The following is an 11,552-nucleotide window of genomic DNA, read 5'->3' as shown; positions in this document are numbered from 1 at the left end:
AGCATTTGACTTGAGGATGGTCGCGGGAAGATGGGTTTAAAGTAATTAGAGTAAGCATTACTGAATACTTATCACTCAATTTGAGGTGAGGGATAAATTGATTAAATTATTTTTGACTGCATATGAGAAACGACTACGGTGATGATTGGCAACAAGTCTTAAGGTATTGCTCTGGCACCTCACCACTTGATAGGCACTCAAGCAGTGATTTCCATCAGATAGAATGAGAAACGACTGCGGTGACGATTGGCAACTTCAAAAATTTCTCGCATATAATTAAAGTTTTGGTAGTTCAACAGAAAGAGATGGGAGCAGGATACTGTTAAGTGTCACCTAATCCCATATGTGCAACTTAAATCAAATGCATTGAGTAGTCAACTGCAACATTCCAACTAAGAGATGTACTTCACCTCACAGTAACTCCACACAAACTCAATTTCGCAGTTTGTGGCTTAGTTCAATTATACAATTCCCACATACAAGTCCTTTAATAACATATCACCTGTCTGGCAAAATATGACTACTATTACTCTAAATATATAGCATGACACATTACAGATATAGATATCTCTATAGGACAAATTACAACAAAAGTTAGACGTTCAGCCAAACAACACCGATACGCAGAACAAGGGACTAGGGGTTCTTCAATTAAAGTACAAAATTATAGGCTCCTTCATACGAAAAATACAAGATTATTAAAGCAGATCTCATCAAGATCAGTCACACATGACTACTCCCTAGGAACAACTTATCATATGTAAATACATAATCCAGCTAGCTATTAGTCCAGAAGTTGTCATAGTGCAACTTAGACCCAAACAAAAAGAAAACTCAGCTTATATGCAGATGGAAAAATGGAGCACATTCCACCTTCAACCAGAAGATTAAGAGTATTAAGCTGCCTCACCAACTATCTTAAAATTGACAATCTTGCATCCCAAAATATCACTCTACTAGCAACAAAGTTAGAATATAAAAAGTTTGAAGCTGAGGAAGAAAGTTTCACGAATACATAAAGGGCACCAACTACCTTGTAATTAAAATATGTCACTCTTACATGGCAAAATCTATTCTCAGTCAAATGCCCCAACTATCTTGAAACTAAACTGCGTCAGTCTTTGCAAAGCATATGATGTATCGGTTTACACGTAACAGAGTTCGAAAAAAAAGGTCTGGAGCTAGTTGAGAATGTATCATGACTATTTCTTTAAAACCACGACGAGGGCCTACTAATTTGGTATTAAAACATGCCATAATCTTACATCCAAGACTTTCGGTTTATAAGCAACAGAGATACAATTTGAAGGGTTTTGAGCTAGCTGAGTGTGTTTTCATTGTACCTCATTTCATTTGTATAAAGAACCTCAAAATCTTTTCAAGTTTTTTATTATTTAAATGCACAAACAATAAAAAGAAACAGAGAATAAAAACAAGCAAAAGAAGAACAAACATTTGATTTCAAAACGACAAAAAATGGCTAAAAATAAGGCACAAACTAGCAAAACAGGAGTCATTAACCTCAAAATTACATGTACTCTTACACTTCTCTGAATATCTCAAACATCACATACTAAAACTTAGCCAACTATTTTTTTGGAAACAGACAAGATCATACTGAAAACAGCTTCTAATCGAACAAACTGAATCCCATATCATCATCACTTTCTTCCTTTGGCTCCTCCTGCACACATTCAACAAACAATAATAAGTACGCAACTCAGGGTTAAACAGATTCCAAAAAGGACCACTAATTTCGTTTACCTTCTTTTCCTCGGCAGCAGGAGCAGCTGCAGCACCACCAGCGGCGGCACCACCAGTGGGGGCAGCTACGGCTACGGCACCACCACCGCCGCCGGCACCAACATTCATGATGAGATCTGAGAGATTTCTCTTCTCAGCAAGCTTGGCGAACAAGAGCGGCCAGTAAGGCTCCACGGTGACATTTGCTGCTTTTACGATACTTGAAATCTTCTCAGCCTATTAATAATCAAAACAAACCAAAACCAATACATCACAAAATAATAAAACAAATCCGGAAAACAATCGTAAGGGCAAAGAAACATACAGTGATAGGGATGTCCTCATCGTTGAGGATCAAACATGCGTAGGTACAAGCGATTTCTCCGATCGACATTTTCTACTCAATCGATTTAGCTGCAATATTGTAACTGTGAGTGAGCAAACGTGCAATAAACATATAGATGACATTGTTAAGGGGCAGTCGAATTGGTTAGGGTTTATACCTTGAGGCAAGAAAATGCTGGTCTGCTCTTTCCGCTGCTGCAACTGATTGCTAGGGTTTTGAGATTTGAGATGGTAAGAGGCTTATAAAGTGTAGAAACACAGGGTTAGTAGGGCTTTGGGGGCCCAATTTTGTAAAATGAAGCCCAACAAACATCAGGCCTATTCGTCTTGTCCTCTTTCTTAAAAACTGTTTATTGCTCTTTCTTAATATTTCTTAAAAACATCATGCCTATTTTTTGAAACTTTATTACGAAAAATGCTTATATTTTTTAATTTACCCAACCTAAACATAGTTTAACTACAAAATATATACAATCCATTATTAGTGCTTAAATTAGGAGATTTAGTTATATCTTTTTCCTATTTTCTCTCCACTCATTTTTTAAGAGGACTCCTTCCAATTGTGTATTACCTATTTTAAGCCATAACAAACAAAACTTCAATTACGCAAATTTTAGAGCAAATACTATTCCCGTTCCGTCACAAGTTCATAGCTACCAAATAGTTCTCGTCCTATTCTGTGGGTCAAATTAAGCATTAAAGTTTTTTCTCCTTAATTTATTTTCCTTTTTTCCCCTTTCATGGCGAGGACTTGGGAGTTGAAAATAAACCTAGAAATTACAATTACCACCTTCATTCACAAGAAGACAACGATAAGTATATGTAAGCAAATGTCAATGACGAAAATTGATGGGTTATTGCATTACTGAAGTTATCTTTAAAGCAGTTTAAGTTTCGCGTTGCTCTAATTAAATTGAGACTTCGCGGTCTGCTCTTAGACTATCATTCTTTTGAGTGTGTTCATGGTTTCAAAAAACTTGTAAAGTGCCTACAATAGTGAGAATCAAATAATTAGCGGCATCTCAGACAATATATGATACAATAACATACAAATTTAAAAATAATTTTCGTACAAATTTAATACAAATTGACATATTTATAACAATATACATACTAAAAATAAATTTCATTCAACTAATTATATAGTATACACTTATTTACAATTTATCTACAACTTTCATACATTATTTTTCCTTATATACAACTACAATATAATACCACTTAAATACAATTTTTTACAATATGTCTTTTGTATATTTTGTATCTAATTTATACATAGTAAAAACAAATTTCATACAACTAATTATATATTATACAATTTATTTATAACTTTTACACATTATTTCTACCCAGTTAAATATAACTACAATAACATACAACTTAAATACAAATTTTATATAATATGTCTTTTGTATATTTTGTATCTGATTTATACATAGCAAAAATAAATTTCATACAACTAATTATATATTATACAACTTATCTACAATTTTCATACAATATTTCTACTCAGTTATATACAACTACAATATCATACAACTTAAATATAATTTTTATATAATGTTATTCAACTTTCATACAATAGTTAAATAAATAAAAGAAAAATATATAAACAACAGAATATAATTTTTCTACAATTTTACTACAATTTCTGCAGTATAATGTATGCCATGTCTTCTTCTTCTTCTTCTTCTTCTTCTTCTTCTTCTTCTTCTTCTTCTTCTTCTTCTTCTTCGAAATTCAATCTGAAATTCAGCCAAAATCAAGTCTAATCTTCACCAAAACCGCTCAAAATTGAGATATAAACTCCAAACCATATTTTTAATTATTTGCAACAACACCCAATCCAAACAAATAATGATTTTTGAAAACCCAAATTCGAATTCAAAGCTTCAAAGTTTTTTAATGGCTGTCAATGATGAAATTGCTGTTCTCTTTTCCTTTGCTTTACATTACTGAAATTTGGGTTGAGAGATAGAGAGACGTAGAGAGAATTCTCAATTCTTTGCAACAACATCCAATCCAAACAAACACTATTTTTTGAAAACCCAAATTCGAATTCAAAGCTCCAAAGCTTTTTAATGATTGTCAATGGTGGAATTGCTGCTCTCTTGTGCAAGATACGTGGGGAGGGAGGGGTGGGATGTGGAGAGAGAAACGTGAGGGAGTGGAAGATATGTTAGAGTAATTTTAGGACACTAGTTATTATCATTAATTCCCTTAAAATATACATAAATGGTAATTGGGTATATAAAATGTAATTATAGTAAAACTTGAGTAGGGAGGGTAATATAATTTCATATAGTGTATAAGAATATAAAAATTCCATTGAAATATAGTTTTTTTTGTTAACTAGAAAAGTGTGTGCAAAAGAAAATTTTGTAGTAACATTCAAAGGTGTGCCTTATTGTTAAATGAAGTTAGAATGAATCATGTAATATCAGGATTTAAATTTCAGTAAAGAAAGAAAATATTTACTGATTTTACACATTTAGTGATGTTTTAATGGACATAATTTTCTTTTCACTATGCTCTGAAAGACATATCACACGATATAATGCTGGTGAGAGAAAATAAATATTCGATGAATTAGGCCAAATGCGCACCAGCATAAAAAGACATAGTTGTATTAGTATACCTTTTTTAAAAAAAAAAATTGTGAGAAAAAAATATTTTTATATAGCTATAAGACCTTACTGCGCTTTGTTCATAAACTAAGATAGTCAGTGAGCAACATAGTTTGTGCCTCAATCTTAATTAATTATCTCCAAGAAACATCTGTAATACGATTAGGGTAATTTGTGGTCTATTTTGTTATCCAATTTAATTATTTTTATTCTCCTATTTCTCTTTGGCAATTGTCTCAAGTATTTACCGTGAAAAAGAATACTTGTTGGGTTGAACTTTGCTTCACAAAAACAGGTGAAAAAGGTTTTCAGACTTCCTTTTAATGTTTGTAAAAAAACAAAACATTAAACCAAAAAGTTTTTCAATTTCTACAAAACTAAAAAATTCCTCTAGATTATTCATGTTCAGCTTTGAAAACAAACATCACCTTAACTATTTTGCTCATTTTTTGGGACTTGAGGCTCAAGTTTGTAGAAAGATTAATCGAAGGTTTAATTTCTTTATAAATTAAAAAAACAATAGTCTAGGTGATGGTAATATTTTGGATTGTGGCGACGATAAAACTTAGTCTGCTGCTAGAGACGTCTTAAGCGACCTCAAAATGACTTAGGATTAAATCATAGCTTACATAACTATAAGATTAAACATTAAAATCCTTTAAGCAGCCTTGCTGCCTTCCACATTCTGTACTGCTAGATAGTGAAAAACTTTTGTATTGTCATGATTCGCTATTTAACAAAATTGTAACGCTTTAAGTCTAGTTTCTAACGATTCAAATGATTTACTAATTAAATTACCACCAAAGGATGAGGTGTAATGGATGAACTACTTCACCTTTAACTAAAGGTCTAGAATTCGAGCCCTAGGTATGGAAAAATGATGAATTAATCAATGGCATGCAATTAGAAATCGAAGATTAGGAAGAGAGAAATTTAGAAAGAGAATTTTTGAGAAGAAGAACTCTGCTCCTTTTTTCAATTACAGAGAGAATGAAGACGACTAAACAGTGTAAATAGAAAAGTTGTATTTAACTACTCTAACCAACTAGTGGGCCCCAGCTATACATCTAATTACAACTAAATTAACTTAACTAACTATGGTTAACTACTAACTATAACTATATCCTTTACACCCCCTCAAGCTAGGACTGGGAAAAATGTTCAAAAGTCCTAGCTTGGACAACAAATAGGCATGTTGTGGTTGACTAAGGCCTTTGGTGAGGAGATCAGCTGCTTGTTCTTGTGTAGCGCAATAGTGAGTAGTGACGAGGCCTTGTTGAATCTTTTCACGGATGAAGTGACAATCAATGTCAATATGTTTCGTGTGCTTATGGAAAACTGGATTGACAGCAATTGCAAAAGCTGATTTGCTATCACAATAAACTGGTACATGAGACTGGTGCTCAATTCCCAGTTCTTTGAGTAAGCCAAGTATCCATACAATTTCAGCAACAGTAGAAGCAAGGCTGTGATATTCAGCCTCAGCTGAACTCATAGATATGGTAGTCTGTTTCTTTGACTTCCAAGAAATAAGAGAACTACCAAGCTTGACAAAATAACCAGTGATTGACATGCGTGTATTGGGGCATGCAACCCAATCCGCATCACAATATGCTGATAATGACTCTGAACATTTTGCCCCCAGAAAAACTCCTAGTCCTGGACTAGTTTTGATGTATCTCACCACTTTAAGTGCTGCTTCTATGTGTGAAACTTTGGGACTATGCATGAGTTGACGGAGACTCTAGAAAGCAAAGGAAATATCAGGCCTCGTGATGGTCAAATAGAGCAGCTTACTCAACAACCTTTAATAAGGTCCAGGATCAGTTAGCAGTACATCATCAGATAATCCTACATGGTTGTCAAATTCAGAAGTGGTAAGCTTCAGATTAGGCTCCATAGGGCATCCCACAGGTTTTGCACATGAGAGTCCTAACTCAGAAATAAGCTCCAATGCATATATACATTGATGCATCAATATTCCATCACCATTTCTATCAAATTCTAGGCCTATGAAATATTTAAGCTCTCCTAGATCCTTGATCTTGAAAGAAAATTGCAGTTCATATTTAGTTTGTTGAAGTAGTGCAGGATCATCCCAAGTAATAAGTGGGTCATCAACATAGACCAAAACAATGACTATGTGAGCTTTTGTCTTTCTGATGAAAAGAGAATAATACAAGTGACTTTGTTGAAAACCAACATCCCTTAGGGTTGAAGTTAACTTGATATTCCATTGCCTAGATGTTTGCTTGAGTCCATAGAGAGACTTCATCAACCTGCAAACTGTGGACTTATTGTGAGAACCATAGAAACCTTGAGGAATAGTAATATATACTTCTTCAGTGAGATCACCTTGCAAAAAAGCATTATAGACATCCATTTGATGGATGAGCCAATGCCTTGATGCTGCAAGAGCCAGCACACTCCTAACAGTGACCATTTTCACTACGGGTGAAAAGGTCTCTTGATAATCCAGTCCTTCCCTCTGATTATATCCTTTGGCTACTAGACGAGCCTTGAATCTTTCTACTTCTCCTGTTGCTTTATACTTGATCTTATAGACCCATTTGCACCTTATAGCCTTCTGTACTTGTGGAAAAGGAACCAACTCCCAAGTTTTATTATCCTCCAAGTCTTGAATCTCTGCTTGCATTGCTTCCACCAACCTTTTATCCTTGATTGTTTCAGAATATATTGTAGGTTCCACCTCAATAGAGAAGCTAGCCAAATAACTTTAATACTTTGAGGAGATGACCTCATATCCAATAACCTCTGAGATAGGATATTTGCAACAACTCACAGAGCCTGACTTGTCTGGTCTAACATAATCTTTAAGCCATATAGAGGTCTTGGATACCCTAGTTGATTTTCTTAATCCCACATCAATGGGAATATCAGAAGAAACAATTGGGGCTGCAGGAGGATTAGGTTGAACTTCAACATTGCTATGAATAGTAGTTGAAGGATTGTCCTGTTCAGTTAAAGGAACAGAAATCATATCTGAAGGGCTTGGAATATTAGGTGTGGCATAAGAGCTATCTGTAGCAGAACATTCCACTGCCATTGGTTCTTCACTGAAATCCTGCCTAGGCACTGGACACATGTCTAAGAAGAATGAGTTGGATATGCTTTCAGCTGCATGAAAAGGAAACATGTCTTCATAGAACACCACATTTCGACTGATAAAAAATACTCTATTCTCCAAATCCAACAGCCTATATCCCTTTTGATGTGCAGCATAGCCCAATAGAACTGACCCTACAGCTCTTGGTGCAAATTTGTCAGTGTTTACTAGGTTAGTAGCAAAACATAGGCAGCCATAACTTTGAGATGTACTAGTAAAGGTGGTTTACAAAAGAGCAGATCATAGGGTGATTTACACCCCAAAACAGATGAAGAAATCTTGTTGATGATATATACAGCAGAGTCAATATAGTGTCCCCAATACCTGACGGGTAAATATCTTTGAAATCTGATTGCTCGAGCAGTTTCAAGTATGTGTCTATGTCTCCTTTCCACAACTCCATTATGCTGAGGAGTGTAAGGACATGAGCTTTGATGAATAATTCCATGTGATTGAAATAAATCTCTACAGGCATGATTGAAGAACTCACCACTATTGTCTGACCTAAAGACCTTGATCTGCTTGTCAAATTGTGTCTTAATCATAGCAATGAAATTCTTGAGCAAGAAAATAACATCAGACTTAAGTCTCATGAGAAACACCCAAGTCCACCTAGTATAATCATCAACTAGTGTAAGAAAATATCTCATTCCATTATGAGTAGCAACCTTATAAGGTCCCCATACATCCAAATGAATCAAGTTAAAACTGCACATACTTCTGCTAGTACTAGTTTGAAATGGTACTCTAGTTTGTCTAGCTAAGGGACAGATTTCACATTTAGACAATGTACTACTGTGTATGTTGCTACTATATCCTTGTAGACTGGAAATTCTTCTAAGAACTTGAACCGGTACATGTCCTGTTCTTTTGTGCCATATATCTATGCTTCCCTTATTAGTCATTGCAAAGTCTTTATTCACTTTCTTTCCTAGTGCAGCTGACAGAATGTATAGATCTTCCTCTCTTTTACCAATCTCTTTCACCCTCCCAGACAAGAGGTCCTGAAATACACAACATTGAGGAAAAAAGTTACTAGACTTAAGGTCTTTTGTTACTTTTGAGACTGACATAAGATTGAACTTGAAAGATTTTACACATAACACATCCTTCAATACATCACCTCATGTGAGCTGACATTCTCCCATATGAGAAATAGTGGTTGAATCCCCTGTAGGTAGTTGAAATTGCCCTGAGTTCCCTACTGAAGTTTCATTTTTTAGCAAACTTTTATCACCAGTCATGTGATTAGTAGCACCAGTATCAACTATCCATTTGCATAGCTCTAAGTTTTCACAGAGTGCTATATTGCCACAGAAACATTTACCTGCCATGTTGACACTTGCTTCTTCAATGAAGTTCTTGTTCAACAATTGCAACAATTGATTGTATTGCTCTTTGGTGAAAGATTGACCTGTCTCAACATTTCTTCTTGACTGATAAGTAGTCTGTGGACTTCTTAAGTCCTGCTGTCCAGTTGAGTCAACCATCACTGCATTCGCTTTCTTCTTCTGCTTGAATTAGTTGGATATCCAATAATCTTGTAACAATTCTCCTTGCGATGTCCTGTCTTATTACAAAATTCATATTTCATTATCTTATAGCACTCAATCTTAGTATGACCTTTTAAATGACAGAATTCACATTTTAAGTTGAAATTTCTACTTGGTCGAGCAGTGAAAAGAGTTGTAGGATCAGTGTGCCCTGCTTGCCCATATGCATTTCCAGCAATCATCTTCCTGTTTTCATCCTGTACTACCATAGCATAAGCTTTATCTATGGACGACAATGTTGGCATCAATAATATTTGACTCCTTGCTTGCTCAAAACCATCATTTAACCCCATTAAAAATTGCAACAAACGCTGATATTCCAATTGCTCAATGTATTCAGTTGCAGATGAAGGAGGTGGCAATATTGAATCATATTCTGCCCAAAGGTCCTTCAATTTAGTAAAATATGTCGAAACAGATGAGATTCCCTGTGTTAGAGTGAAAATCTCCTTGTGCAAGTAGTACAGTCTTGATCCATTCACTTTGTCAAATCTCTCCTTGAAAGCTGCCCATATCTTCTGAGCATTAGAAGAAAACAACACTCTTATGACTAGTTCCCTACTTACATTGCTCATAAGCCATGAGGTGACGATGTCATTACATCGATACCATTGACTTCCCAATTTTGTACCAAAATCTTCCTTCGATATCGATCCGTCAACTAGGCATAATTTGTTCTTCTCTAGCAATGCGACTTTCATCGCACGACTCCACAAAGAATAGTTTTCCATTCCTGTCAAAATTAATCCCACCGACATGGATCCAGGACCGTCTGAAGGATGGAGGTAAAGAGGATGATTATGATCCAGTATAGTCGTGCTTCCGACCATTCCAGTTCCAGATCGAGCTCCAACATTCGCATTCGTGGTTGAATCTTCAGGAATTGCCATTGAAATACGAAATTAGGGTTTAAGCTTTTGAATTTGAGTAGATCCTCTCAAATTTTTCTTCAACTACTCAAAAAATTTCCTAGAATCACTCGTTAATACTGCTCTGATACCATCATGAATTAATAAATGGCATGCAATTAGAAATCGAATATTAAGAAGAGAGAATTTTAGAGAGAGGATTTTTTAGAAGAAGAACTCTGCTCCTTTTTTCGATGACAGAGAGAATGAAGACGACTAAATAGTGTAAATGAAAAGGCTGTACTTAACTACTCTAACCAACTAGTGGGGCCCAACTATACATCTAATTACAACTAAATTAACTTAACTAACTATGGTAACTATGGTTAACTACTAACTGTAACTATATCTTTTACAAAAAATCTTTGGTAGAGCACTATCCCCGAACGAGACCCTACTCGACGCGAATCTGAATATAGTCAGGCTCCAATACGGATATCGAACACCGGATGAGAAACCACAAAAAAAATAACCCTAGTAAGTCGTAACTTGTAGCAGAAGAGTAACGAAATGAAAATTTCATTATGTTTGTTTTCCATTCAAGTACTCTACAAACAAAGGGCAGTTACTGGCTAGATGATAAATATTTTAACTATTACCCGGTTACAATTGTTAGAATGAAACAAAAAACTCTTTTAAATTTTGGTAAATATAGTTTAAAGTAAATCAATTGCCGTCAACCGCAACTTTGACGCCTTTAGCACAATGATTTCCGATACTATAGATGAAATAAGTTGTTCCCTTTGGAACTAATACTTGATCATCTCCTGTACTAAGTACTTCTCCTCCAGTAGCAACAACAACAACAACAACAACAACAACCCAGTATAATCCCACTTAGTGGGGCCTGGAGAGGGTAGTATGTACGTAGACCTTACCCTTATCCTGGGGTAGAGAGGTTGTTTCCAAATAGACCTCTGACATCCTTCCCTCCAAGAACTTCCTACCTTGCTCTTGAGAAGACTCAAAAACCTCTTGGTTGGAAGTGGAGGCTGCTTACCATCAGAGCAACCCCTCGAACTCACAACTTCTCCTCCCGTAGCATTACAAGAATTAAATCCTACCTTGCTCACTATTACCACATTGTGCATTCCGACTTGATACTTAAATTCTGCATAAAAAAATACACATACACACATTCTATTATTTGCACTATCTATTTTGCATGAGTAACAACAACAACAACAACAACAACAACAAATTCTGTGTAGTCTCACCTAAGTTGCTCAGATTCGGGTGCTGGTATACG

At 35.3% G+C, this 11,552-nt stretch overlaps 2 protein-coding genes across 2 annotated transcripts; both read right to left on the bottom strand.

Moving 5' to 3' along the window:
• Positions 1–1,499: 1,499 nt before the first annotated feature.
• Positions 1,500–2,385, bottom strand: LOC107782341 (large ribosomal subunit protein P1y). The gene is made up of 4 exons (XM_016603219.2): positions 2,247–2,385; positions 2,069–2,157; positions 1,765–1,980; positions 1,500–1,684 (listed from the first exon to the last, which is right to left on the bottom strand). The coding sequence occupies exons 2-4, from the start codon at positions 2,135–2,137 to the stop codon at positions 1,631–1,633; spliced, it is 339 nt and encodes a 112-aa protein (XP_016458705.1). The 5' UTR covers positions 2,138–2,157; positions 2,247–2,385; the 3' UTR covers positions 1,500–1,630.
• Positions 2,386–9,331: 6,946 nt separating this feature from the next.
• Positions 9,332–10,285, bottom strand: LOC142162228 (uncharacterized). The gene has a single exon (XM_075218553.1). The coding sequence runs from the start codon at positions 10,283–10,285 to the stop codon at positions 9,332–9,334; it is 954 nt and encodes a 317-aa protein (XP_075074654.1).
• Positions 10,286–11,552: the final 1,267 nt, after the last annotated feature.

Source organism: Nicotiana tabacum, chromosome 7 (assembly GCF_000715075.1).
Source record: "Nicotiana tabacum cultivar K326 chromosome 7, ASM71507v2, whole genome shotgun sequence".
Lineage (NCBI taxonomy): Eukaryota > Viridiplantae > Streptophyta > Magnoliopsida > Solanales > Solanaceae > Nicotiana > Nicotiana tabacum.
The sequence above is the reverse complement of the archived record's forward strand: the minus strand, read 5'-3'. Positions and strand labels throughout refer to the sequence as shown.